This window comes from Hylobates moloch, unplaced genomic scaffold (assembly GCF_009828535.3).
Source record: "Hylobates moloch isolate HMO894 unplaced genomic scaffold, HMol_V3 SCAFFOLD_17, whole genome shotgun sequence".
Classification (NCBI taxonomy): domain Eukaryota; kingdom Metazoa; phylum Chordata; class Mammalia; order Primates; family Hylobatidae; genus Hylobates; species Hylobates moloch.
The window spans coordinates 59,957,196-59,983,160 of NW_026652292.1; the positions used below are offsets into that span (position 1 = coordinate 59,957,196).

The following is a 25,965-nucleotide window of genomic DNA, read 5'->3' on the forward strand; positions in this document are numbered from 1 at the left end:
ATGAGGTGTTTTGAAGTTACTATCTAGATTTGGTATCTTGCCCCTCCTTCTTTCCAGTGACTTCTCCCTCTTTCCCTCCTTATTTTCCTTCCGCTTAATTCTCTTTCCTTTCTGTCAGCCCTGTCAGTGCCTACCATATTGTGGGCACTCAGGCAATCACAATGATTTAATGCCAGATCTATAGGTAAAAGCCTTCATTAACTTCAACAGGTGTCATAAGCTCCTAGGAACTCTAGGGTGAGATTAATAATTAGATAATGATTCTAATGTGCTATGAATGAGAAGCCAGGCTCATGAAATGCTGAGCGTGGTGGGGTTATCAGCAGTAGATGAAACCCTTGTTTACCGACCCCTTTTCCCTGATCTGTTTCAAGTAAAACGAGAGATCCCAGATAGTTTAAAAATTAATATAAATCAAATCAAACCCCTCCCACGATGCCGACTCGTCTCTCATCAGCCAGAACAATACAAAGAGATTGCAATTTAAGAGCCTGGTTTGGAGGTTTGTTGGATTCTCTTTGAGGGAACCGTGGACTAATTTAGATCAAGTATGAAGGAGCAGCATAATTGCTTATTGAATGTTGATGTCCAAATCCTAGTTATTCCTTTACCGGAGATTAAGGGGAATTAGAGAACAGTTCACGTCCGTCCTGCTAAACCTGACCCAGTTTATTTACACTGTAATCTTACTTCAGAGCATGAGAAGTAAAATGAGCTGCTCTTATCAATTAATAGCTGAAGAAAAATTTAGATTTCAAGTTCAATGTAAGAGCTACTTATTCCAAAGCACTACAGAAATGAAGAGGTGCTTCCTTTTAGGCCAGGAGCGGGGAGGGGAGGGAGGAAGCGCTGAAGAGAATTTGTTTTTTCCTTCCTAAGAGTTTGAATGATTGCGCAATCTTGGATTTTCTAGTGACCTGTGTGAAAGCCCTGGGGCTAAAGCAGACCTATAATGGATCTATTTCTGAATGGTTCAGCAGTATTGGAGTTTAAAACAGCAGTCGTGAAACCTGCATGTAATGAGGCCAGTGCTTCCTTCTGCATCTAGGAGGCCACTGGTCACCTGTACTTTGAGAGAGCCTGCATGGCCTCTCAAAGTACAGAAGGGGGCAAGCCCCTCCTTGGCCCACTTCCACAATTCTCCAGGGTGGCCAGTCCTATACTTAGCAGACACAGAAGTCGCTCTAGGGATATGAGATAAACAGTCAGCTAAAGACCCTACACTTGCTCTCAAATCTTCCTGCCCTGCCATGCCCACCCCACCTGCAGCACCACATTCCACTAGTAGACATTCACTTCTCTGAGTTAAGCCGTTGTTCCACGTTCAAATACCTCTGGGAGGTACAATACATTGAGTTTACCAGTCATTAGTAATTTAGTACAAATATTTGTTGTTTGTTAGATTGACACATAACATGCATTGACAAATATTTGTTGTTTGTTGGACTGATACATGACATGCATTGATCAGAGGCAGGGAGTGGGAAGCTGTACTTGAGTGCAAGGCTGCCTTTCTACTGGCTGCCCCACTCCTCTGAACCTCAGCGTGCACACCAGGAAACCAGGGCGTTAGATCAGCAGATGTCCAACGTCGCTTCCTGTCCCAGCACTGTGTATCTCTGATAGTTGTGGGAAGGGGCACAGATACAACCATGGTGATGGGTCAGGGGGCGTCTGGATGTGAGGATGATGGCGGGAGCCTGAGACACAACAGAATGAGCATGGAAATTCATGAGAAGGCTCGGGAACTCTGAGTTGCTTTATATCAGCCTGTAGCCTTGGGTCTAGGCTCCAGAGTTCAGCACAGAGCCTGGAACACAATAGGGGCCCAATAACATTAGATGGAAAAGGACGGGAAAATAAAAACTATCTATATATTCGTTTTCTGGGACTGCTGGGAAAAATGACCACACACTGGGCAGTTTGAAACGAGGAAATTTATTGTCTCACAGTTCTGGAAGGTAGAAGCCCAACACCGAGGTACTGGCAAGGCCATGCTCCCTCTGAAACCTCAAGAGGAGCATCCTGCTGCCTATTCCAGGTTCTAGTTGCCCCAAGCACACCTTGGCTTGTGGCATCCGGGCTCCAGTCTCTGCCTCCTAGGGCCATCTTTTCTCTGGCTCTTCACGCTGTCATACCCTGTGTACGCGTCTATGTCCACGTCCACATTTCCATCTTCTTCTTCTTCTTCTTCTTTTTCTTTTCTTTTCTTTTTCTTTCTTTCTTTTTTTTTTTTTTTTGAAAAAAAAAAAAAAAAGGCCTGTCGCCCAGGCTGAAGTGAAGTGGCACGATTTTGGCTCACTGCAACCTCTGCCTCCCAGGTTTAAGCAATTCTCCTGCCTCAGCTTCCTGAGTACCTGGGATTACAGGCACATGCGACTATGCTGGCTAATTTTTGTATTTTCAGTAGAGACAGGGTTTCACCATGTTGGCCAGGCTGGTCTCCAACTGCTGACCTCAAGTGATACACCTGCCTCGGCCTCCCAAAGTGTTGGGATTACAGGTGTGAGCCACTGCGCCCGGCCCCAAATTTCCATCTTCTTATAAAGACACCAGTCATATTGCGTGACGGTTCACCTTATGCCTTTTTTTTTTTTTTTTTTTTTCCTGAGACAGAGTCTTGCTCTTTCACCCAGGCTGGATGGAGTACAGTGGCGCGATCTCAGTTCACTGCAACCTCTGCCTCCCAGGTTCAAGTGCTTCTCCTGCCTCAGCCTACCAAGTAGCTGGGATTACAGGCATGTGCCGCCACACCCTGCTAAATTTTGTATTTTTAGTAGAGACAGGGTTTCCCCATGTTGGTCAGGCTGGTCTTGAACTCCTGACCTCAAGTGATCCACCCGCCTCAGCCTCCCAAAGTGTTGGGATTACAGGCGTGAGCCACCATGCTAGGCCCATCTTATGACTTATCTTAACCTGATGACACCTGTATGAACCCTATTTCCAAATAAGGTCACATTCACAAGTATTGAGGATTAGGACTCTGACATATCCTTGTAGGGAACACAGTTCAACCCATAACAGACTACTTCACAGAACTGTTGCAAACATGAACTGAAATGTGAAATGCCTTGATGACTGGAAAGTGTTTATGCAAATGTAGGAGAAGGAACTCAGCTGGGATTTGAGTCTGGCCCTGTCTTCCAACGATCAGGCTACCTGCAGACTCTCAGCATAGAAGCCTCCAAAGCCCAATTTAGGGGTGTGAAGACTAATGAGGGAGAAAGAGTATAGAAAATGAGGTCAAGTCATGAAAGACAAATTTCATTACCTTCAAAGAGTTGCCTGGGCCCACTGTGGGTCCCAAGTGAGGGAGGTGACCGCAAATACCCCATGTGACAACTTAGATGTCCTAGGAGACCAGCCTTGCCTGCTTACTGATGCCACATTGGAGAGAATGGGAATCACTGATTCACTCATTTTTATACCTTTTATTATCATAGACTGTGAAGGTGCTGTTAATGAAAAAAGCTTTAATAAGCACCAGTAATGCATAAACACCACACTACGCAGAAGACAGACATGGTTCATGACATCCCAGAGTGTGGGTTCTAAAGGACACCCGGACAGCCATGCATGAATTTTACATATTTTTTTCCTTTTTTGTGGGGGGTGGGGGAGTGGGTAGCATCAGGGAAGAGTTGCATTCTAATTGGTTATGAACCACAGGTCTAAATTTCAATTCTGGCCTGAATAGTAATTTTTCCTGAAGGTTTGAATAAATCATCCAATCTGCTTCAGTTTCAACTATTTTCAGCATTTCTATTTTAATCATTAATTCTGAGTGCTAAGGACCCCAGAGTCACCGAGCCCGTTTGCGACTTAATTTGGGATGGGAATGAGGCAGGAGGAGAGGATGTGCTGAGAACCAAACAGGAGAAAATGGGCTTGACCTGGAGTTTTGAAAGATTTGGGCCAGATACAAGGGACATTTTCTTATTAGTGATAGCTGTAATTCTTTGTTTTGCTCTGGCAAGGCGGATTATAGAATTTGCACAAATAGTTTTGGTGAAGATAGGAGAAATTCTCATGTAAGGAAGATGGTTTAATTTTCATTCTGACTTGACTGCAAAGAGACAGTTGGATGAACCCTGCATTAAGGTAAATCACAGAATCTCAAGATAATAAATGTCTATAATCCATTCTACTCCCCTTTTTGCTTTGAATAGTAAGAAGCTCAGAGCTAATTATACTGTCCCGTTAAAATACTCAGGGCACTGTTTCGGTTATCTATTGCTGTAAGCAAACTACCCTCAAACTTACTGGCTCAAAACAACAATTTATTTTTATCTTCCATGGTTCAGTGAGCTGACGGGACTCAGCTGGGCACTTCTTGCTTTCAAATTCTCATGCAGTTTCAGTGGGATGGTGGCTAGGGTTGGAGTCATCTGAAGACTCAACTGGGACACATGTTCAAGATGGTTTGCTCATTCATGTTTGGTACCTGGGCTGGGCTGACCTGGATGGTTGGAGGCTGGCTGAGCACCTCTCTCTCCATCCATGTGGCTAGCCAGGGCCCTCTCACAACATGCTGGTAGCTGTATGGTGGCTGACTTCCCGGGGAAATACTGGGGAATCACTTCCCTTAGGGTCATAATGGGAGATGTGGTTCACGAGTGGGGTCATCATGAGAGACATATCACCATAGGTATTTATAAATCTTTTTAAAATTTTTCATGGTCTTATAAGAGCTATATCTTTCCTTGTAAGCCATTTTTGGAAGTTAGGAAGTAGGAATAATACACAAACAATGCTTTATTCTTGTCTAGGGCTCAACAATTTACCACCACCCTCACTATGCTAGCTTACCTGAACTTCACAACACTGTGTAAACAGGTAGATTAACTTTGTCCCATTTTTACAGACACAGAGACTGAGGACTGAAGATTAGTGTTCTCCCCAAGCTAGGCCAGCTACGACGAGGTGCGTTGCCCTGGACAATGTGTCTGACATAGAAATCTATGTTCTCAAGCACCTGGTGAAGTGCTGGCAGAGGCCTAAACCTAAAACTCAGATGTGACCCCTCCCCGCCAGCATGCACCTGGTTGCCTCTCCATTGGCCCTTCGTAGCAAGTTTGGTGTAGTGACATGGGCACTAGTCCTTGAGCAAAATTACCAGAATCCAAACTGGCTCTGCCACCTCCTGGCTGTGGACCTGGGATCTTTCCTACGTCTCTGTTTCTTCATTTATAAAATGAGGCTGATGATAGTAACAGTGTCTACCTCTCCCGGTTGCCAAGAGAATTACATGAATGAAGGCCTCAAAGTAATACTTGTTAAGAACTGAAAAAGAAACCTCTCCGTGAAAAGCTGTAGAGATAAGTGGCTATTAAGAGGACCCCGTTCTAGCTGCCTCTTCTCTGTGTGTTTCTTGATTTTATATGGACTTTACTAAGCATCCCAGCTGATCATGACGTTTCATTGTGCTTGATATTACATATTATCAGGTGGACTAAAAGCCCTAAATCAATGTTAATGCCTGCCCAAGATTGTGATTTGAGCTGCAGGATGCAGTTATAAAATATGCCTTTGACTTATAGGCACAACCTGCCTTTCCCCAAGCTCTCATGTGCACTCACTCTCTTTTCAATTATTTATAGTGACATTCTCTCCCTTGGTGCCCATTCACTCTTCTCTTACCCATTGTCCCAACTAGATCTGCACATTCACCCCTAACTTCTGTCTGCTCTATTCATTTTTCAAACACATGTTCTTCTCAACACGCTCACTCAAAGATCAAAGATCGAAGATGTCCTTACATCTTTTCTTCTTTTTCTTTTTTTTCCAGTCTCGCTCTGTCGCCCAGGCTGGACTGCAGTGGCACGATCTCGGCTCACTGTAACCTCCGCCTGCCGAGTTCAAGCAATGCTCCTGCCTCAGCCTTCCGAGTAGCTGGTACTACAGGTGCACACCACCATTCCCAGCTAATTTTTTGTATTTTTAGTAGATACGGGGTTTCACCATGCTGGTCAGGCTGGTCTCAAACTTCTGACCTCGTGATCAACCTGCCTCGGTCTCCCAAAGTGCAGGGATTACGGGCGTGAGCCACCGCGCCTGGTCCCCAAGATGTCCTTACATCTATGGACACATGCCCTTGATCTTCCACATCCTGTGCACTTTGCTTCCTCAAACACCCAGTATACAGGGACTTCTGTGCTCGCTGAGCCTGAAATCCCTGCTTCTTATCCTTATACCCCCAAGGATGGCAGAAGTTTCTGCAACTATGGCAGTGGGGCAGGATGCAGACCTGGGTATGAATAAGGAGGCCCTGGACATCTGGTTGCACCTGCCTGGAAATGTTCAGCTCACAAAGCTTTCCCTCAATGGCCCAAGAGAGCCAGAGAATGGATTTCCCTGGTGCCCACCTGGACACTGCACAAATAAGTCGTGGGCTGTCCAGAGAGCTTATGTCAGTAGCTGCTGCTTAAGGGGGAAAGTGCTCCTGACACAGGGGAGGGCTTGGCTAAGGGAAGCTGCCTGCTTTTTCCCCCAGCTCAGGGTGGGGGAAAGAATTGAGCTGAATGTGCACCTATTCAGAAGGGCAAAGAGCCAAAAATAACCAGGAGCAACAGCATTTCATCTGACAGGCCCAGAAATAGAGCTCATTTTGGAGCATGCCTGGGCTACAGACCGAGTGATTCCAAGACCTTCAGCATCCCATAAAAATACACGGAAAAGCTGTCAGTTTACACAAATGCTTCCTTTTCCTCCTTCACCACAACTTCCCAAGGCAAGGGCTCTGTGGCCCATAGGGAAAGAGTCTGCAGAGTCAGGGATTTGAAGCTCAAAGGAGAGGGTCTGCGGATGAGGCGATGAGGTTGGTATCTGATGGGATGTTCTACAAAGGGAAGAAGCAAGAAGTAACTGTTAAACATGGAGGATTTGAAACAAGGAGAAACAAAGACAGGAAATAGATTTAGGGAATGTAATGGCTAGGGGGCCACAAGAAAAATGGAAATACTGCCCGTAAAACAATGGCGTGCAGGATTTGTCTAGATCCCAGAGGTCACCTTTGGCAGAAAGAAAGACCACGGTTTTCCTATTGGGATGGGGAGTGTGTTGCCTGCCAGCAATCTTCTACTGCTGCTTTCTTCTCTTTTATTTTGATATAAAAGGCAAATGTCACGGTTCATTCATCTTCATTCTGAATAACTGAAATTACAGGAAAGAGGGAGGGGGAAGAAAGGAGAAGACTGCAGAATTACAGAGAAACCCGAGTGTGGAAATAACCGTGTTCTAACAGGAAGAGACTGGGGAGACAACAATGAATAAGAAACGAAAAGAAGGAAGGGAGGGAGGAAGAAAGATGGAGAGGAAAAAATGAAAAAGGATGATGTTGGATTCAACTTTATTCAGTGAATATGTTCAAAAATGTTTTATGTACAAGGCATGGGGTACAGAGAAATGGTTAAGAAATAACCCCTGCTTTCAAGGGTCGTATAGTCTACTGGCGGAGAACAGGCCAACTAACATACCCATTATAAGGCAGAGTTAGCCAGTGGCCACTTAGGGTTACAGGCAATGCCTGCTGGGGGCACAGAGAACCGACCCATTGCATTTCGACCCGAGGCCATGAGGGAAGATTCCCTAAAACTGGCAACATTTGCCTGGGCCTCAAAGATTTATGTGGGAGGGTAAGTGGATGGAAGGAACACTCTCTACTCCTGCAGAATGCCTTCCTACCCACCGCCTGTAATCTGGAGGTCATTTGTCTCCGCAGGGGCACATCTCTTTGCCCCAGACATCCTTAGTATATGGAAATGCGTTACCAAGTGCTGACATGGACAGGGCCACTCCAAAGGTAAGTTTTTACTGATCCACAGCAAAATGCAACATATAAAGACAAGACACAAGTAAAATATTCAGATTAAAGAACAGCCTTTTTTTTTTTTTTTTTTTTTAAGACAAGGTCTCACTCTGTCGCCCAGGCTGGAGTGCAGTGGTGTGATCAGAGCTTAGTACAGCCTTGACCTCCTGAGCTCAAGCGATCCTCCCATCTCAGCTTCCTGAGCAGCTGGGACTGCAGGCACCCCCCACCACACCTGGCTAATTTTTGTATTTTTAGTAGAGACAGGGTTTCACCATGTTGCCCAGGCTGGTCACGAACTTCTGGGCTCAAGTGATCCACCCGTGTTGGCCTCCCAAAGTGCTGAGATTACAAGTATGAGCCATGGCACCCAACCCAGTCTTTTCTTAGGATGTTAGGCTCTTCCTAATTTTTTGATGGTAAAAGGCCTTGTCTTTTTAATGAAATGATACTGACAGAAGATAGTATATGCAGTTGGTTTATAAAAACTATTTTTGCTTGGTAAAGTAATAGTTGACCAAGTGCATTGGTCCCTGAGACGTGACTGATCTTAAACCATTTTAGGCCGGGCACGGTGGCTCACGCCTGTAATCCCAGCACTTTGGGACGCCTAGGTGGGTGGATCACGAGGTCAGGAGCTCAAGACCAACCTGGCCAACATGGTGAAACCCCATCTCTACTAAAAATACAAAACTTAGCTGGGCATGGTGGCAGGTGCCTGTACTCCCAGCTACTCGAGAGGCTTGAGGCAGGAGAATAGCTTAAACCCAGGGGGTGGAGGTTGCAGTGAGCCGAGATCACGCCACTGCACTCCAGCCTGGGCAACAGAGTAAGACTCTGTCTCAAAAAAAAAAAAAAAAGAAAAAGAAAAAAGAAAAACAAAAAAAAAAATTTCAGAGCCTCAGAACACCTCACGTGGAATGCTATGATGTGCCGCCTAGGCATGCAGATGCAGTCCTTTCTCCAGCCCCTCCCTCCAGGCCTCTGGAGTCTCCTCCTAGGGGCGGGCGGTGATGAGCTCAAGACTCTGTGCCTTTGTCCTTTCCCGTGCTGAGGTGTGGAATTGGTCCCTTTCCAAGGGCATGTGATAAACGGACTCACACCCACGCAGTAATAAGGGAGGCCAATCTCGCCCTGGGGCCTTCGACTTTTAGTGGAGTATTAAAACTTAATTTAAACTGAGGAATTGTAATGGTGAGATTTCAAACCCTTCCATGGGACAATGGGAAAATATATTTCTTTTTAAATAAAGGGCTTTCTTCTGAAATCAGACCACGCCCTTTCAATGACTGACACAAACTGCTGGAGAGACACAAAAGTAAGAGCTGATTCTGTCTTCTGGATCAAAACGTCTCACTCCCCCGTGAAAAGAAATTCTGACTTTTTCTCTCCCCCTCTCCAATACAGGATAAAGCAGTTAATCCCACCACCTCTAGCCCAGGATGAGAGAGCAACTCACACATCCCTCTTAGAAGACCAAACTCTGGCCGGTTTTCTGCATGCCTGATGCTCCATGCAGAAACAGAGCCATCCTGCCTACCTCTGGAATCCTGGGGCCTCAGGTGGTGCCCAGTCCACAGTAGGAACACAATAGGAGATAAGTGAGTAGGGGAGAAGTGAGCAGTTGGATATGGCAGGTTAGAAACAGTCCAACCCCCAGTGGGGCACTCTGCTTACCTACACTTAGGTAAACCCAAACCCTCAAAGCTCACAAAGCCTTGAAAACCCTCGATTCCATGAATCCTGATTACAAACAACCCGGAGGAACCATTTAGCTCCCTGAAGACCAACAGAGTCTGTGTGGAGGAGAGAAACTCCGGAGCATGGCCCAGGAAGACAGGTGGCAACCCTAGAAATGCTGCAATGCCTGTTGAAGCCCCTTTCCCCTGAGCTGGCCGACAATTTTCCTTCCATATACATTAAAAGCATAGTCTGTATTTTGACCTAATGGAAAAGATATAGACAGGATCTGGGACAAAGCCACCAAATCTTTTGTTCCCTTGGACACTCGATAGAATAAATGGTTTTCCACGTCACAAAGGAGAATGTTAAGTGCTTTGTTTCTGCAGAAGTGGAACAGAGATAGTGGGAGCATCTGTCAAAACCCCCAAAATGCTTTAATGTGGTGGCAGCTGGCTGGGAGGAGCAGGAGCCCAGTTTCCTAAAAGCCAATAGTTCTGGAAATGGAGGAAGGCTGTTTGAACCAGCGCGTTAACATCACCCGGGAGCTTGTTAGAAAGGTGCATTCCCAAGTCCCTCCCAGGACCAACTGAGTCAGACATTCTAAGGCTGGAGTCCAGGAATCTGTGTTTTAACAATCTCTCCGGGCCGGGCGCGGTGGCTCACGCTTGTAATCCCAGCACTTTGGGAGGCCGAGGCGGGCGGATCACGAGGTCGGGAGATCGAGACCACGGTGAAACCCCGTCTCTACTAAAAATACAAAAAATTAGCCGGGCGTGGTGGCGGGCGCCTGTAGTCCCAGCTACTCGAAGAGGCTGAGGCAGGAGAATGGCGTGAACCCGGGAGGTGGAGCTTGCAGTGAGCCGAGATTGCGCCACTGCACTCCAGCCTGGGCGATAGAGCGAGACTCCGTCTCAAAAAAAAAAAACAAAAACAAACAAACAAACAAACAATCTCTCCGGTAATTCTGAAGTTTGAGAACCGGTGGAATAAGGCCAGGGGACTCACACAAGGCCACAGCTCTTAGGTGACCTAAAAAAAAGTGGATGACAGCTGAGGAGCCACCATGCCTGGTGTGGCCAGGCCTGTACTGAAGCAGCTGAGGGCGCGTCCAGGCACAGGGGATGCCTACGCCCGTCAAACCATCCTGGGCACCCCGTCTCACCACCAGCCTCTCCCCGACGTCTGTTGTGACTTGACCTATGCTCGTGGCACAGGGAAAGGGCTGTGGCCTCTCAGGCTTCCAGGCCATTATTAGTTCCAATCCGCACAAATCTACCAGTGCTAAAGGGAAGCTTCTGCGAACTTTGGAAGGTGGATTAACTGTTTCAGAGCAGCAGCTGCGGGCCCAGACAGTTGTCGGAGCCGCTAGACACAGCCAAGCGCTTCCCTGAACGCCAAGGCCGGCGGCGAGCTGGTGGTCTCGCCGCCCGGAGGCCCCTCTCCGCCAGGCCGCAGAACCCGGGTTGTAGAGCAGCCAGTCTCAACCTGCGTCCCCAAGGCCGAGGATGTGTCCCGGTTTTTTAAAAAGCTGTTTGCGCACTTCCAGGGCCTCACCCCTTTTATTTGGGGCTCCAGTATTACTGTATTGACCTAATTAATTCATTTTCTTCTCGGTCCAAAGTGGAAGCCGGAACACAGGGATGCAAATCAAATACAAACCCGTCCTGGGTGCCAATACTCTGGACAATTAAAACAAAGAGCGCAGTGGTGGCGGTGGCGGCGGCACCACGCAAAACCCTCGGGAAACATCCAGAACGTGCAGCGAACCAGCCGGCAGGGTGGGGCGCAGCCCGGCTGCAAACATGCCAGCAAGGAGGCGGTCCCAATCCCGCAGGTGGACAGGTGGAAGTTGGCAGGGGTCAAAATCCATCCTGAAGGCCTGGGAGCCGGGCAGCTGCGCGGCACAACTCCAGGGGGCACACTCGCCCTGCGGGAATGGCGCCCCGGCCAAAAAAGCAACCAGACAAAAACCCATTGCACGGGCGGGAACTGGGCTGTGCGACCGGCAAAAGGGATGGGTGGGAGAGGGAGAATGCGGGAGCGAGGAAGAGGGTGGGAAGGGAGAAAGAGGAAAGGGAGGAAAAGGAGAAAGTGAAAAAGAGGGGGTTTGGGAGCGGGAGGGGAGAGGGAAGAGGGAGCCGGAGGGAGAGGAGGGGGATCGCGCAGAGCAGGAGCGCGGAAGGGGGGCGGGGGAGGAGCGGAGAGAAAGGGAAAGGGGGGTGCGCCGGGGCCCAGCGACCCGGGCAGGGGGTGTCGGCGGCCAGGGGGCGGGACCCGGGTCGGTGCCCACCTGCGTGGGCGCCCGCTGCCCCGAGGGGTGGAAGCCCGGGGGCCGGAGGGAGCGGCCGGGAGGCGGGCTGGAGGGAGGGAGGGAGGGGAGGAGCCGGGTCGGTGGGGTGGGGGGGGAGGGGGGCGGTGGCGGGGGGGGTCCGAGGTGGGGCAGGTCCGGCCGGGGGCGGGCGGGAAGGTGGCGCCTCGGGCGGGGGCCGGTCCCTGCACCAGGTGACCTGTTCCGGCCCGGATCCGGGCGGCCTCTCCATGCAGCGGCGCGGCGCGGGGCTCGGGTGGCCGCGGCAGCAGCAGCAGCAACCCCCGCCGCTGGCGGTCGGCCCCCGGGCCGCAGCCATGGTCCCCCCGAGTGGCGGCGTCCCCCGGGGCCTCGGCGGCCGCCCTGCCTGCGCGCTGCTCCTGCTCTGCTACCTGGTGAGCGCCGGACCCTGCCCGGGTCCTCCCCTCCGCGCGGGGCCCCGGGGACGCGGGTGGGGGCGGCCGGGGACACCTGCCACGCGAGGCGGGGACGCCGCTGCTAGTTTTCTGTCTTCCTTGTTGCTGCGCCCCGGGCGCTCCCGGCACCTGGGATAGGTACCCCGGGCGTGGAGAGGGGCGCTTGGACCGGACTTGCTAAGCTGCTCTCTCGCTCGTGCTCATTCCTCTCCCTCCTGGACTCTCTCTAGACCCGGGTCGGGTTACCCTCGAGACCCCTTCTTGTCCTCGACTCCACCCGGGAGCCTCGCCGCCCGGAGTTCGCTCCCCGCCCCTCCGCGCGCGGTCTCCAGCACCCCCCAAGCCCCCACCCCTCCTGGGCTTCCCTCTCAATCTTCTCGCAGCTCCTTTCCTTCCCATGCCCAACTTCGCCTCTTTCTCTCGGCGCCCGCCACCCGCGTCGACCCTCCTTTTAGTTTCCACCGGATCCTCCCGGCCCGGACGGTTTTCTGCCGACGCACCTCGCATCTCCAGCGCTCTTCAACTCCTCCTTGGTCACACCAGCCAAGTTGCGGATGCCGGAAAGAAATCTAGTTCTCTGTAACACGCTTACCGCCAGAGTGGGGACTTTAGCTGCGTCTTGAACATTGTCATTTCAGAGAATATGTTTGGCTCACGCATGTCAGTTTGCAATTTGCACACTTCTTGGCTTCCGTTTTAGTCATCAACTAAGGGGCAGTAACCTATTTTTCAAAACCAATTTATTTTAAATACCAGAGTAGTTGAGACCCCTCAGAACAAGATGGGGAGAAATGTTCTCAGTTCCTTTGAGCACTTGTCTGCTTCTGTTTTGAGTTCTCCTAAACAATAGTAAATTTACAGAAGGCGACACCCTTCCTGCCCAGCCTGCCTTATGTTTCAAAATCCTGCAGAAACCTTGGGTTATCTCGCCATATATTACTGTAAATAAATGAAATGGAAAATGCTGAATCATGAAACTGATGTAATAGGAAATTCACAGAATGCCAAAAAAAAAAAAAAATGAGCAGTGTCATTGTCCGGAATTCATTTTACTTATGTGGCATTGTCATTATTTGGAGTCTTTCTTTTTGGAAGCTAAAAACTGCTTAGGAGATACTGGCAGAAATTAGAATTTGATTCTGAAGAAATTTGCCACCCAGCCCGTTTCTTTTAACGTTTTTTACTTCTTGAATGTTTCATTTCTTGAAGCAAGAAGGTGTAAAAATGCAAATTATAATTCTGCCTGTGCATCTACCTGTTGAGCAATCCGTGCTTTTACTCATATTTCAGAATTAGCCAATATCAAATTGTGTGGTTGGGCTTACTTCATGTTTTCATAAGAAGTTGTCAGTTAACATGAATGATTTTTTTTTTGCCCAAGAGATATTATTATTTAATATTTATGCCACAAGGCTACAACACACAGGCTCATAAATAAAACTGGCATAACAAATGACAAGATTTCAGTTTAAACAGATGATCCCTGTACACAGGGCCCTGCTGGTTACCCACAGAAGAAGTGATGTAGTAGAGTGTTGCGTGAAACATTCATATACAAATGGGCCGGGCCGAAAAGTTCCACGTGGACATCTCAAGACCTGGCAAGGAGGGGGACTGTTTCTCCACAGTTCAGGAAGTCAAGAATCAGGAGAGCAAAGCCTAAGGGCCTAAGTGGACTCTGGAAACAGAGACATGTGATGATGGAGCAAGTATCATTCATGTGAAAGTTCTGTGTACACCAAGGGGGATTAAGAGAACAGAGGGAAAAATGATGCCATGGATAGACTTAAGTGAGATAGTGAAGGAGTGAGGAAGGGCTCCGGAAAGAGTAATTTTAGAAAATACTGTGATGTGGAAAATAACTAGAGCATGGATGAGTGTCTTGGCAGATGGGGAAGGAATGGATTTGGGGACTTCATGGTGGGGGGAAATGTCAGTGCTTCCTGCCTTTGTATGCTTCCTTCAGGTGAACTTCTGATACGCTTACTGTACAAGACAGACTTTGAGAAACAAGAGAGCCATTTTGCAAAGGACGCAAAAGGCCGACTTAAAAGGTAGTCTCCACATTTTGTTCTGAAGATCTAGCCGTTTACTAGGGATGTTGCTCTTGGGTCTACGCTACCCAAGATACTACTGAAGGCAAGGCTTCTTTATCTTGGAGAAGCTTGGTGTGTGAATTGGAGAAAATGTAAATATCCATATGAAACACTTGAAAAACATAAAACAATAGAGAGAAAATGCAAATATATAATTGTGTGCATTTTGCTCAATCAAGGAATGCTACCTGGAGGAAGTGGTTGGTCAGGGGGATGGGGCTGGGCAGGTGCAGGGTAGAGATGGAGCAGAATAGCTAGGCAGGATCCCAGGAATATGTAGACTCTAGAGGAAGAAAGCTCTTTCATAATCTGAAAGCCTACATGGTAATAACGGTAGCTTACATTGTGCTAAGTCGTTTATAGGCATTATCCAGTATTTATCTTAGCAACCACCCTGTGAGGTAGGAGCTATTATAATCTCCATTTAGAGGAGATGACAGAGACTCAGAGAGGTTAAGTTAGTTGCTGCAGGCCACACAGTCTGAGATTGAAACCCAAATCTGTCTCCCTCCAGAGCCCCAGCTCTAAACCACACTAGCTTATTGTCTTCTTGATTTTGCTGCTTGTAACTCATTCTTCATCCATGTACGGGCCATTAGCAAAGCTCTAGCAATTAGCAGCTACTGTGCAATTGGCCAGGATGTGAGGTCATGTCTAAAGTAATCTAAAATATACAAAGCAGGAAGCGCAGGCCACAGAATAGAAGCAGGATGTTAAAATGGGGAAGAAAGGTAAAGCCAGAAAATATTTGTCATGGTTAATGAAAAGATAAAGGTTTGGGGTTTTTATGTAGTCCAGAGGCAGCTGGTGGAGTTTAGCATTTGAGTTTGGATGAATGTGCATACAAGTGTACAGCAAATGTGCCTTGGAATGCATTCCAAAGCCAAATTGCCTATGATTTGGGGACCAGTTCCTGTTTTGTGTTATCTTCACCTATTTGCCTGTTCACAAGGGCTGGAGGTTGAGAGCAGCTTCTGAATAGATGCCTTTAAGCACCTGCCCTCATAGGGAGCATGCTTCCTGGAGTCAGGGTCCTGAGGAGTGGGCACCTTCCTTCTCCATAGGCTGGGACGGAGTAATAACCTTCAGTATCAGCTCAAGAAGAGTACTGTGTCTGTAGCTAGGATACTGCCAAAGCATGAATAATTGTGATGAGGGCTGAAAGATAAGTCACGGAACGATGCCAAACAGATTTCTGAAAAGATGATCCCTGGTTCCAGTGGCTGCCAGAAAATTCTGAGGTCACCAGAGGTCAAGATGCAGAGAGCCTCCTCAGAGAGGGAGAGGGCCTCGAAAGCAAAGGATAATGAAATTGCTTCCACTGAGGTCGCGGGTGCTGAGTACTGTGCTCCACGCAGAACTTTCCCTGCCCAACGGGCCTGCTTGCTATTTTCTTACACCATTAACTCTTACCTTCTTCCAACTTGGCTAGAACCGGCCTGAGGCTGCCCCAGCTCTCTATCTGTGATAATGGCACTTCTGGAAGACAATCTTGTCCATTCTAAGCTCTGGTCTCCAAAGTATAATATTTTCTTATATGAAAAGATAAATCTCAGGATGGCCAGTATTGATGTCAGCTGTCAGTTGAAATGTTCAGAGTGGATAGCTGCACTTGTTAGACAATCAGACTGAGGACAAAGAAGTAAGAGGACATTAACAGCACAGAGGCTGGGCGCAGTGGCTTACGCCTGTAATCCCAGCACTTTGGGAGGCCGAGGCCAGCAGATCACGAGGTCAGGAGATCGAGACCATCCTGGCCAACATGGTGAAACCCCATCTCTACTAAAAATACAAAAATTAGCCGGGTGTGGTGGCGTGCACCTATAATCCCAGCTACTCGGGAGGCTGAGACAGGAGAATTGCTTGAACCCAGGAGGCAGAGGTTACAGTGAGCCGAGATCGCGCCGCTGCACTCCAGCCTGGCAACAGAGTGAGATTCTGTCTCAAAAAAACAAAAAACAAAAAACAAAACAACAACAACAAAAAAACAGCACAGATACATGTGGGACAGTTAGCAGATGGCGGCTGTGACAGAGCCTTGTACAGGATTCTCTGTAAGTGGCCACATACCCTCAGTCATCCATCTAAGAGTATTCATTAACCCCTCACTATGTGTGCAATGCAGGGCATGAGAATATCAAAACGAGGTAAAGAGATCTGCAATTATCTAGCTTGAGGGAGAGGGATTATGAATATTTGAAAACAGAGATCATCCCCAAACCTCACATCAACCGATAGTTTCCATATTCATCCTGACGGGAGCTCCTAAAATTTCCCAAGCCATGGTGTTGGCCTCTTGCCTTCTATTTCTTCTGGCTGCCTGTTGGCAAAAGCGTCAGAGCTAGAGGACAGGTAGGAGAGAATAACCCAGGCAATTCGCTGGAAAGATGGATAGACTGGAGTAGACCGTAAATAGCCTAACGTGAATTCAGTTACCCTGTTTATTGGCTCATGCCATTCCCCTGAGAAAGCCGAGGGGTAGGAGGCGTGTGCAGCCCGTGAGGAATGGCTGATGGGATTCTGCCTTGGCAGGCCTTGTTTCCCGTCTCTACCTGGAGAAGGGCTTAGTTATACTGGGGAGCTGGCTGAGTCTGGTGTTTGTGTGTTTGTGGTTAAGGCAATATCTGTCTCCTCCAGACTCAAGGCATGTCGGCATGATGGCATTTTAGCCCCAACCCTTTCAAGATGAGAATAAGGAAAGTCATGAGATTCCCCAACCCTGTAGCCAGAAAGCGGTGACAGGTGTGTAAAGGCAAGGGCGTGAGTTGAGGGCATCATCTCTGGGTGTTGTTAGAAGACGAGGCACACCCTCACTGACTTTGAAGTCAGCCAATGTGGATTTGAATTTTGGTTCTGCTTTTCGGTAGCTGGTTGACCTTGGGCAAGTTACTTACCCTCTCTGAAGGCATTCCATTGCCTCAGCTATAACAGTGGGATGCTGTCTCCCTCTGTGGGCTGTTGTGAGGATTGGGTTAGAAGTGAGAAGTTCTATGAGGTCCCATGTGAGAGGAGGAGGTTAGAAGTTAGAGAGAAAAAAAGGTTTAACACACCCATCCCAGTGCCTAGTACATAGTAGGTACTCAATGAAATAAGAGCAAACCACGCTTAGGTAGCTTTGTGTGATGTGACTTGGGAAGAAACAGCATATTAAATAGTATGGGGGAGAATCTTACACAACCAGGAATATTGATCATGACTATGATGGTGTGGCTCTGGCCAGCTCTCAGGTTTAGGAAGGAACAATACTCAACTGGGAAATTCTTCCCTAAGCACATGCTGATTTTGAAGTCTGTATTGACATCATCGTCCATTTTGCTTAACTGCATGCTTTGTTGACTTAAACAGAATTTTTGCTTATATCTAGTAGGCAGAAATTACAAAAATAGGCCCTTTAAGGCAAGACACTTACCTTTTTGACCTAGGGAAAATGTGATCCAGCCAGTTTGAAGAGAAAGCCCTCATGAGCCACAGTTTTCTTAGAAGAATGGGGCAGAAAGGTCAGGAATGAGAAAAACAGTTATTGTTTTCTTATCATACCCACCCACAGACATGTGTACATGCCAGTGAACTTCCCGTAGCAAGATGTGAATGATTTAAAGTTTCCCAATCTCTCTGTTCCTTCCTTAAATACCAAGTGGAGACCAGATAGAGAACAAAGCCAAGTTTTCTCAGTTCTTTGGAGCAAGGGAAGGTTATTTGAATAGCATCTCTTCTTATTGATTTTGCTTAAAGGAATCAAATGCAGTCATCCTAAAAGAAGTTTAGGTCGTATTGATAGTTTTATTTTTCCATCCAGAAGATACATAAATTCATCTGTTTCTTGATTCCCAGGCTGAGTTCAATGCATTTAGATCTCCTATTTGGGGTCTTCTATCATGAACACACATTAACTGGCCCGTTTCTTTCTTTTTTAAAAAAAAAAAAATTACAATACATGCACATTTACACAAAAGCAAGAGAATCTATGTTTTGTGACTGTGCATGACATTGTCAAATTTGACTTTGATGAGGGCTCACATCTGGTATAAACATATTTGACGGCTCAAGCATATTTCAGGGCCCAGCTCTGTTGTGTGCAAAATGGATCAGTATGTTGCTTTCAAGGTGGAACATCTATTGTAGCTGCCTAATGGCATAATTTGAGGGGCATAGATGCCCCTCTTCACCCCAAATATCTTGCTTAGAATTGTGGTGCATTTAGACTGTGCTTTTAAGGCATTATCTCTGCAAAGCTGGCATAGAAATACAGATACGTGACATTACCTCAGTATTTCTTCATTATCACAGTAACATGGATGAACTTGCCAGATGAATAGGAATTCAGCAGAGGGTCGAGGGATGAGAAATCTTAAAAATTTAATTTGTATTTTTGGTGTGGAGAAATGGAAACGCTCTAGAATGTAGGGCAGTTGTCTGAAAAGGTCTAGAGGGACAAAATAGCTGGGAGAAGTTTGCCCCAAATGGGTAAGATGGGTGCCAAGGTGCCACCTTCCCTGACCTCACAGTTCCCCAGCTCAGCTCTGACCCCCAGGGACCAATGAGATGCCAAAGGCTAAGGGCTGTTTGGAAGGAATTAACGAGGCTGGGAGAAAAATAGAGAAATGATGGGGACCTCTTACAAGAGAACTTATGAGTGTAAGAAGAAGGCAGTGGGGACTCAAAACTGATCAAGTCATTTGGTTTATATGCAAGTGCCCCCAGGGCCACTGAGGCACCTGGCAGAAATGCCCATGCCCAGTGCTTTTTTTTTTTTTTCCTGAGACGGAATCTCGCTCTGTTGTCCAGGCTGGAGTGCAGTGGTGCAATCTCGGCTCACTGCAACCTCCGCCTCCCGGTTTCAAGTGATTCTCCTGCTTTAGCTTCCCGAGTAGCTGGGATTTATAGGTGCCCACCACCACGCCAGGCTAATTTTTTTTGTGTGTGTTTTTTTAGCAGAGACAAGGTTTCACCTTGTTGACCGGGCTGGTCTCAAACTCCTGACCTCAGGTGATCCGCCCACCTCGGCCTCCCAAAGTGCTGGGATTACAGGCATGAGCCACCATGCTCAGCCCCAGTGCTTTATTTCAGCAAGAAACACTTACTAAATTCTTACTGTGTGTCAGACTCTACCTTAGAAGCTGGAAACATAACAATGACATGGACTCTGAACTCATAATTTCTAAACAAAGAAACGTGCAGATAAATTTTTAGCTTGTGTTAATGCAACCTGGCATGTGAAAATACCTATGAAGGCTGGACACGTGTCATGCCTGTAGCTGGAACTCTTCAAGTTAATTGCCTTATTTTCCTGGCAGGAAACAGCTTATAACCACACACATGACTTGAGCCAGGAAGTCAGCTTCAGCTTAATCAATATTTAGAGTGTGATGTGTTGCTAATCAGTGTTGGTTTTGTGCATAGGAGAGGTAGCCACGACTCGTGGTGAATCAGCTGCCCACAGGGTCTGCTACAAGCCACTGGATGCCAGCTTCCTTCATTGCATAGGTGCCTCAAAGAGGCACCTTCTTGAAGAGTTTAGACCATGTTCTGCACAGGCCATGTAGGTGATTTTGAGGCCCTCTTTGGGACCAACACACCCTCATTAACTTCAGGAAACGTTGCCCCACCCTGAAGTTTCTCTTCTCTTGTACTCCAGCTGTCATTCAAGCTTCTCCTACTTGTCAAACAATCCATCTCAGTCCTTAAAATTTGATCTCTTTGCCTAGCTTAACTTCATGTTATCCTCTGACTTAGATCTTTTCTGAAAGAAACAATAGCAAAATGTCAACACTATCCACCAGGGAACCTTAGAAAAATACAGAATCAGGCCCCATCAACTACACACATATGAAATGATGCCCAGTTGAGCTATTCGCCCCGTTTCTCCTATATGAGAACTCCTAACAAAGCATATCTTCTGTCACCTTTTGTTCTTCAAACTCTTATCTGGGATAATAGCTTGATAATTGGCCAAGCACTGTGGCTCACGCTGTAATCCCAGCACTTTGAAAGGCCGAGGTGGGTGGATCACCGGAGGTCAGAAGTTCAAGACCAGCCTGGCCAACATGGTGAAACTCAGTCTCTACTAAAAATATAAAAATTACCCTGGTGTGGTGGAACGCACCTGTAGTCCCACGTAATCAGGAGGCTGAGGCACAAGAATCACTTGAACCTGGGAGGCAGAGGTTGCAGTGAGCTGAGATTGAGCCATTGCACTTGAGCCTGGGCCATAGAGCGAGACTCAGTCTCAAAAAAAAAAAAGCTTGATAATTTAGAAAAGCAGTTCGCAAACTATAGGCCTGTGGGCCTGTCCAGTCAGCTGCTGTTTTTGTAACCAAAGTTGTATGGGACCACGGCCACACTCATTCAGTTATGTGTTGTCCCTATGGCTGTTTCAAAGTGTCCCTGCAAAACCTAAAATATTTACCATCTGGCTATTTTTTTTTTTTCCAAGAAAGTCAGCTGACCTCAAATTTAGAATAGCACCATCCAGTTGAAATACAATGTGAACTACAAATTTCAAGCCACATATACAATTTTAAATTCTCTAGTAGCTATGTTAAAAAAGTAAAGAAAGGCCGGGGGCAGTGGCTCACGCCTGTAATCCTAGCACTTTGGGAGGCCGAGGCAGGTGGAGCACCTGAGATCAGGAGTTCGAGACCAGCCTGGCCAACATGGCAAAACCCTGTTTCTACTGAAAATACAAAAATTAGCTGGGCGTGGTGGCACATGCCTATGATCTCAGCTGCTCAGGAGGCTGAGGCAGGAGAATCGCTAGAACCCGGGAGGCAGAGGTTGCAATGAGCCGAGATTGCCCCATTACACTCCAGCCTGGGCGACAGAGTGAGACTCCATCTCAAAAAAAAAAAAGTAAGAAGACCAGGCATAATGAATATTAATATATTTTATTTAACTCAGTGTGTCCAAATATTGTCATGTCAACATACAATTAATATAAAAATTATTAACGAGATATTTTGCAGCCCTTTTTTTATATGAAGGCTTTGAAATTCAATGAATATTTTACACTTACAGCGCATCTCAAATCGGACCAGCCACATTGCAAGTGCTTAATATGACTTGTGACTACCATGTTGGTAACGTATGTCTAGCACCTATATACCTTGGGGTAACTTTCACTGCACCTGAGACTTTGAAACAGGTGAAAATGAAGTAATCTTCATATGAGTATATGGAGAGTTTTTTTGAAACAGAATTTGAAGGGATGGCTCTGTGGAGAGTACACGGTGAAATGTGTATATGCCTTCTTATTTTTATTTTTATTTTTGAGGGGACAGGGCCTTATTCTATTGCTCAGGCTGGAGTGCATTGGCACTATCATAGCTCACTGTAACCTTGAATTTTGAGGGTCAAGTGATCCTCCTGCCTTGGCCTCCCAAAGCACTGGGATTACCAGCATGAGCCACAACACCTGGCTTGTATATATCTCCATTATCCACAATGTTATAAGCATGGACCATCAAACAAAACTGAAACCATGCCCAGGGTGCTGTGCTAATTAATGAAGAAAAGTGGACTGGTGCATTTTTAGCAGTAAGATGTAAAATGATGAACATGGTTATTATGAACTGCACTTTTCTATAAAATCAAATGGTTATTCCCCCGGCATTCTGTTTAAAAGAGGTTTTCACTGGAGATCCTAGCATCAGCATTAAAAATCTGACACCCCCCATCCCTACTCAAAAAATTATCAAAGTGGGAGAGCTGAACCTGGGTGAGTTTTTAAGGTATACATGAAAGGAATGAGGAAGAGGTTTTAAGTCATTCTTTGGGAAAGAACAAAGTGTGATATTTAATACACCTCTGCATGTTCTGGGCGCTGGGCTGCCTTTTGTCTCACAAAATAAGCAAATGTCTTATTTGACATTTGACTTATTTGTGGAATTAGTGAGGGAAACATTCGGGGCATTGCTTTGGAATAAGGCGTGTTGGCCACCCATTGGCTGGTTTGGCTTCCACCAGCACCAGCGATCCCTGGCCTTGGGTGAAACTCTGTTGTGGACTTAACACCGTGATTTGCATCTTGAGAATGGGGGCGACATCTTGGCATATCTGGCTGAATTAATAAACCAGCACTTATGGACAAATGCTGGGTGCATCCCTATTCACGTGGAAGCAGAATTTAGTCTAGAGTTTCCAGGCAGCCATGGAATGGTGACCATTAGTCACCATTGATATCATTTGCTATGGCGTGGGGAAGGTGGGAGTGGGTGGGTGGCTAGAAAAGGAGCCAGGTTTCTGGGCTTGCCTTTGCTCACCCACCAGCTGGGTGGTGTTGGAGAATGTCACCTCTTGATTGTCATTTTCTCATCTGCAGAATAAGAGAGTAGACTGGCTTGTCACCAGACTCATCCGTTGCAACATTCTCTGCTTCTAATTATGAGATGGTTTTTATATGTGTTTCCTCCCTGTAATCTGGCAGCATAAACAAGAACATAAAACAATTAAACCTCTCCTGGCGGGGGGGTGGCACGGACAGTTTGCACTGTACCCCCTTCTTTATATATCTCTTCCCACAGGTTTCCCATGACTGGTCAAAAGAAGTCGCCAGCCCTTCTCCTATTCTGTCTGCCATTTGCAGAAGACATAGTTTCCACTGTGACCTTTTTTTTTTTTTTTGAGATGGAGTCTCACTCTGTTGCCAGGCTGGACTGCAGTGGCACGATGTCGGCTCACTGCAACCTCTGCCTCCCGGGTTCAAGCGATTCTCCTCCCTCAGCCTCCCGAGTAGCTGGGACTACAGACATGTGCCACCATGCCTGGCTAGTATTTGTATTTTTAGTAGAGACGGGGTTTCACCATGTTGGCCAGGATGATCTCGATCTCTTGACTTCGTGAACCACCCACCTCGGCCTCCCAAAGTGCTGGGATTACAGGCGTGAGCCACCACGCCGGCCCACTTTGACCTTTTAGGACAGTTGCTTTCTCCTCACCTACTTAAAAAAAAAAAAAAAATTGTGTAGTACACAGTTCAAAAGTTAGGGAAGGATATACGGTGCATCTTTCTCTCTTATTCTGTCTCCTGGTTACCTCATTCTTCTCCGTGTAAGCAACCAGTGATATGTGTATTCAAGTGAATATGCACATGTACATATATATGTGTGTGTGTGGTGTGTGTATAATCCTAACGGTATTTCTGAATCTGTTTTTAAAAAGCAAGCAAAAAAATGGGAAGTGACTGCCAGTGGGTACTGGGTTTCATTTTGGGGCGATGAAATGTTTGAAAATTGATTGTTGTAATGATTGATTGTTGACTAACTCTGTAAATCTACTAGAAAACGTTGCAACTTACACTTTCAGTGTGTGAATTGTGTGGTGTGAATTATATTCCAACAAACCTGGAATTTCAAAACCTGGGCTGGGCACGGTGGCTCATGCTTGGGAGGCTCACTTTGGGAGGCTGAGGTGGGTGGATTGCCTGAGGTCAGGAGTTAGAGATCAGCCTGGCCAACATGGTGAAACCCCATCTCTACTAAAAATACAAAACAGCCAGGTGTGGTGGCAGGTGCCTGTAATCCCAGCTACTCAGGAGTCTGAGGCAGGAGAATCACTTGAACCTGGGAGGTGGAGGTTGCAGTGAGCCAAGATTGCGTCACTGCACTCCAGCCTGGGTGACAGAGTGAGACTCCATCTCAAAAAAAAAAAAAAAAAGAAAAGAAAAGAAAAGAAAAAGAAAACCCTGAAAATTCAAAAACAAACAAACAAAAAAAACAGACAGAAAACCCTTGGAGATCATTCCATTGTCTGTACGTGAAGAGCTTCCTCCTTTTAATAGCTGTATGGTACTCTACGAGTGGATGTACTATTTTTATTTAACCAGCTCCCTCTTGATGGGTTTAGGCTCCCTATCTCCTGCAATTACAGACTGTACTGTAGTGAAAATATACACAAACATCATTTTGCACATCTTTGAGTGTATTTGTAGGTTAAACTCCTACAAGTGAAATTATTGGTCCAGAGGGTGAGTGCATTTATAATTGTAGTAGCTATTGCTTGATTGGCCTCGTAGAGATTAGAGATTACTGCCACCAGCAATACATAAGAGGGCATGCTTCCTACACTCTGGTCAGTACAATGTGTTATCTGACTTTTTGATCTTTGCAAATCTAGTAGGGAAAAAATGGTATCTCAGTGCAGTTTCAGTTTGCATTTATCTTACTATGAATGAGCATTTACTTGTTGATTAACTGTGTCGTTTGCTCATTTTTGTATGAATTGTTAGCCTTGTTTCTAATTGACACTGACTATCAGTTGCTTTAAAAGGGAGACACTACCCCCTTGTACAGAAACCTTTGTTGATTCTTTGCTGTCAGTAGAATAAAAGTTCACAACTCCTTGGGCTGGGACTCAAATGTTCTCCAGGGCCAAACTCTATTTTTCTTTTCAACCTCATACCTGCGTGTCCACACAGCTGCTTGCTATTCCCCAAGTACACCTGCATTCCCCTGCCTCTTGCCTGGCTTATGCTGTTCACACCCCTTGCAGTGCCTTTCCCTTGTCTCTCTGCCTGAAGAACTTCTCTTCATCCCTCAAAGCCAAACTGAGATTAAAAGACTATCCCAGACCTTCCAGTTAGAATTATTCTCTCTCAGTGCTATGCACCCTTGGGCTTGTTTGCAGTTTGATGGGAACACTGACCACGTTTCACCTGTATTGCCATTATTTATAGACACGATTCCCTGATACCATTTCATGTCTTGTCCATCTTTGCCTCTCCCACAGCTCTAAGTCAGAACTGAAATAAGGAGTCCTTATTTCTTTCCTCGGAGGAGACCAAAGTGACTTTTTGCTTTTAAATTGTGGTAAAAATATGCATGCATTAAAATGTACCATTTTAATCATTTTTAAGTGTACAGCTCAGTAGTGTTAAGGACATTCCCATTGTTGTGCAACCAGCACCACTTTCTATCTCACTATTTCATTGTCCCAAACTGAAACTCGACTCATTAAATCCTAACTCCTCAATCCCCTCTTCCCTTAGACCCTGGTAACCTCTATTCTACCTTCTGTCTCTGTGAGTTTGACCACTCTAGGTACTTCATGTAGGTGGATGATATAATATCTGTTCTTTTGGGTCTAGCTTGTTTTACTTAGCATCATGTCCTCAAAGTTCATCCATTTTACAGCATATATCAGAATTTCATTCCCTTTTATGGGCTGAACAATATTCCATCCCATGTATATACCACATTTTTTCTACCCATTCATCCATGGATGGACCCTTGGGGTTGCTTTTGGCTAGCGTGAGTAATGCTGTTATGAACATGGGTGTACAAATATCTCTTCAAGTCCTTGCTTTAGATTTTTGGGGTGTATATCCAGAAGTGGAATTGCTGGATCTGATCATACCATAATTCTTTTTTGAGATGGAGTCTCGCTCTGTTGCCCAGAGTGGAGTGCAGTGGCGTGATCTTGGCTCACTGCAACCTCCACCTCCCAGGTTCAAGCGATTCTCCTGCCTCAGCCTCCCAAGTAGCTGGAATTACAGGTGTGCACCACCACACCCAACTGATTTTTGTATTATTAGTAAAGACAGGGTTTCACCATGTTGACCAGGCTGGTCTTGAACTCCTGACCTCAGGTGATCCACCCACCTTGGCCTCCCAAAGTTATGGGATTACAGGCATGAACCACCACGCCCAGCCTGATCATATG

At 46.6% G+C, this 25,965-nt stretch overlaps 1 protein-coding gene across 5 annotated transcripts in view; it reads left to right on the top strand.

The window, feature by feature from the left end:
* Positions 1-11,901: 11,901 nt before the first annotated feature.
* The window catches only part of SEL1L3 (SEL1L family member 3), a 165,595-nt gene continuing 151,531 nt past the window's right edge, over positions 11,902-25,965 (top strand). For 4 of the 5 annotated variants that reach the window (XR_009210535.1, XM_032135994.2, XM_058430141.1 and 1 more), the window contains exon 1: positions 11,919-12,193. Coding sequence is in view for 4 of the 5 variants with exons in the window: in XM_032135994.2 (XP_031991885.1) it covers positions 12,029-12,193 (165 nt within the window). In the remaining variant the exon portion in view is untranslated. Of the gene's footprint in view, positions 12,194-25,965 lie in introns of all 5 variants that reach the window. The other variant, XM_032135992.2, reaches the window with a different exon arrangement.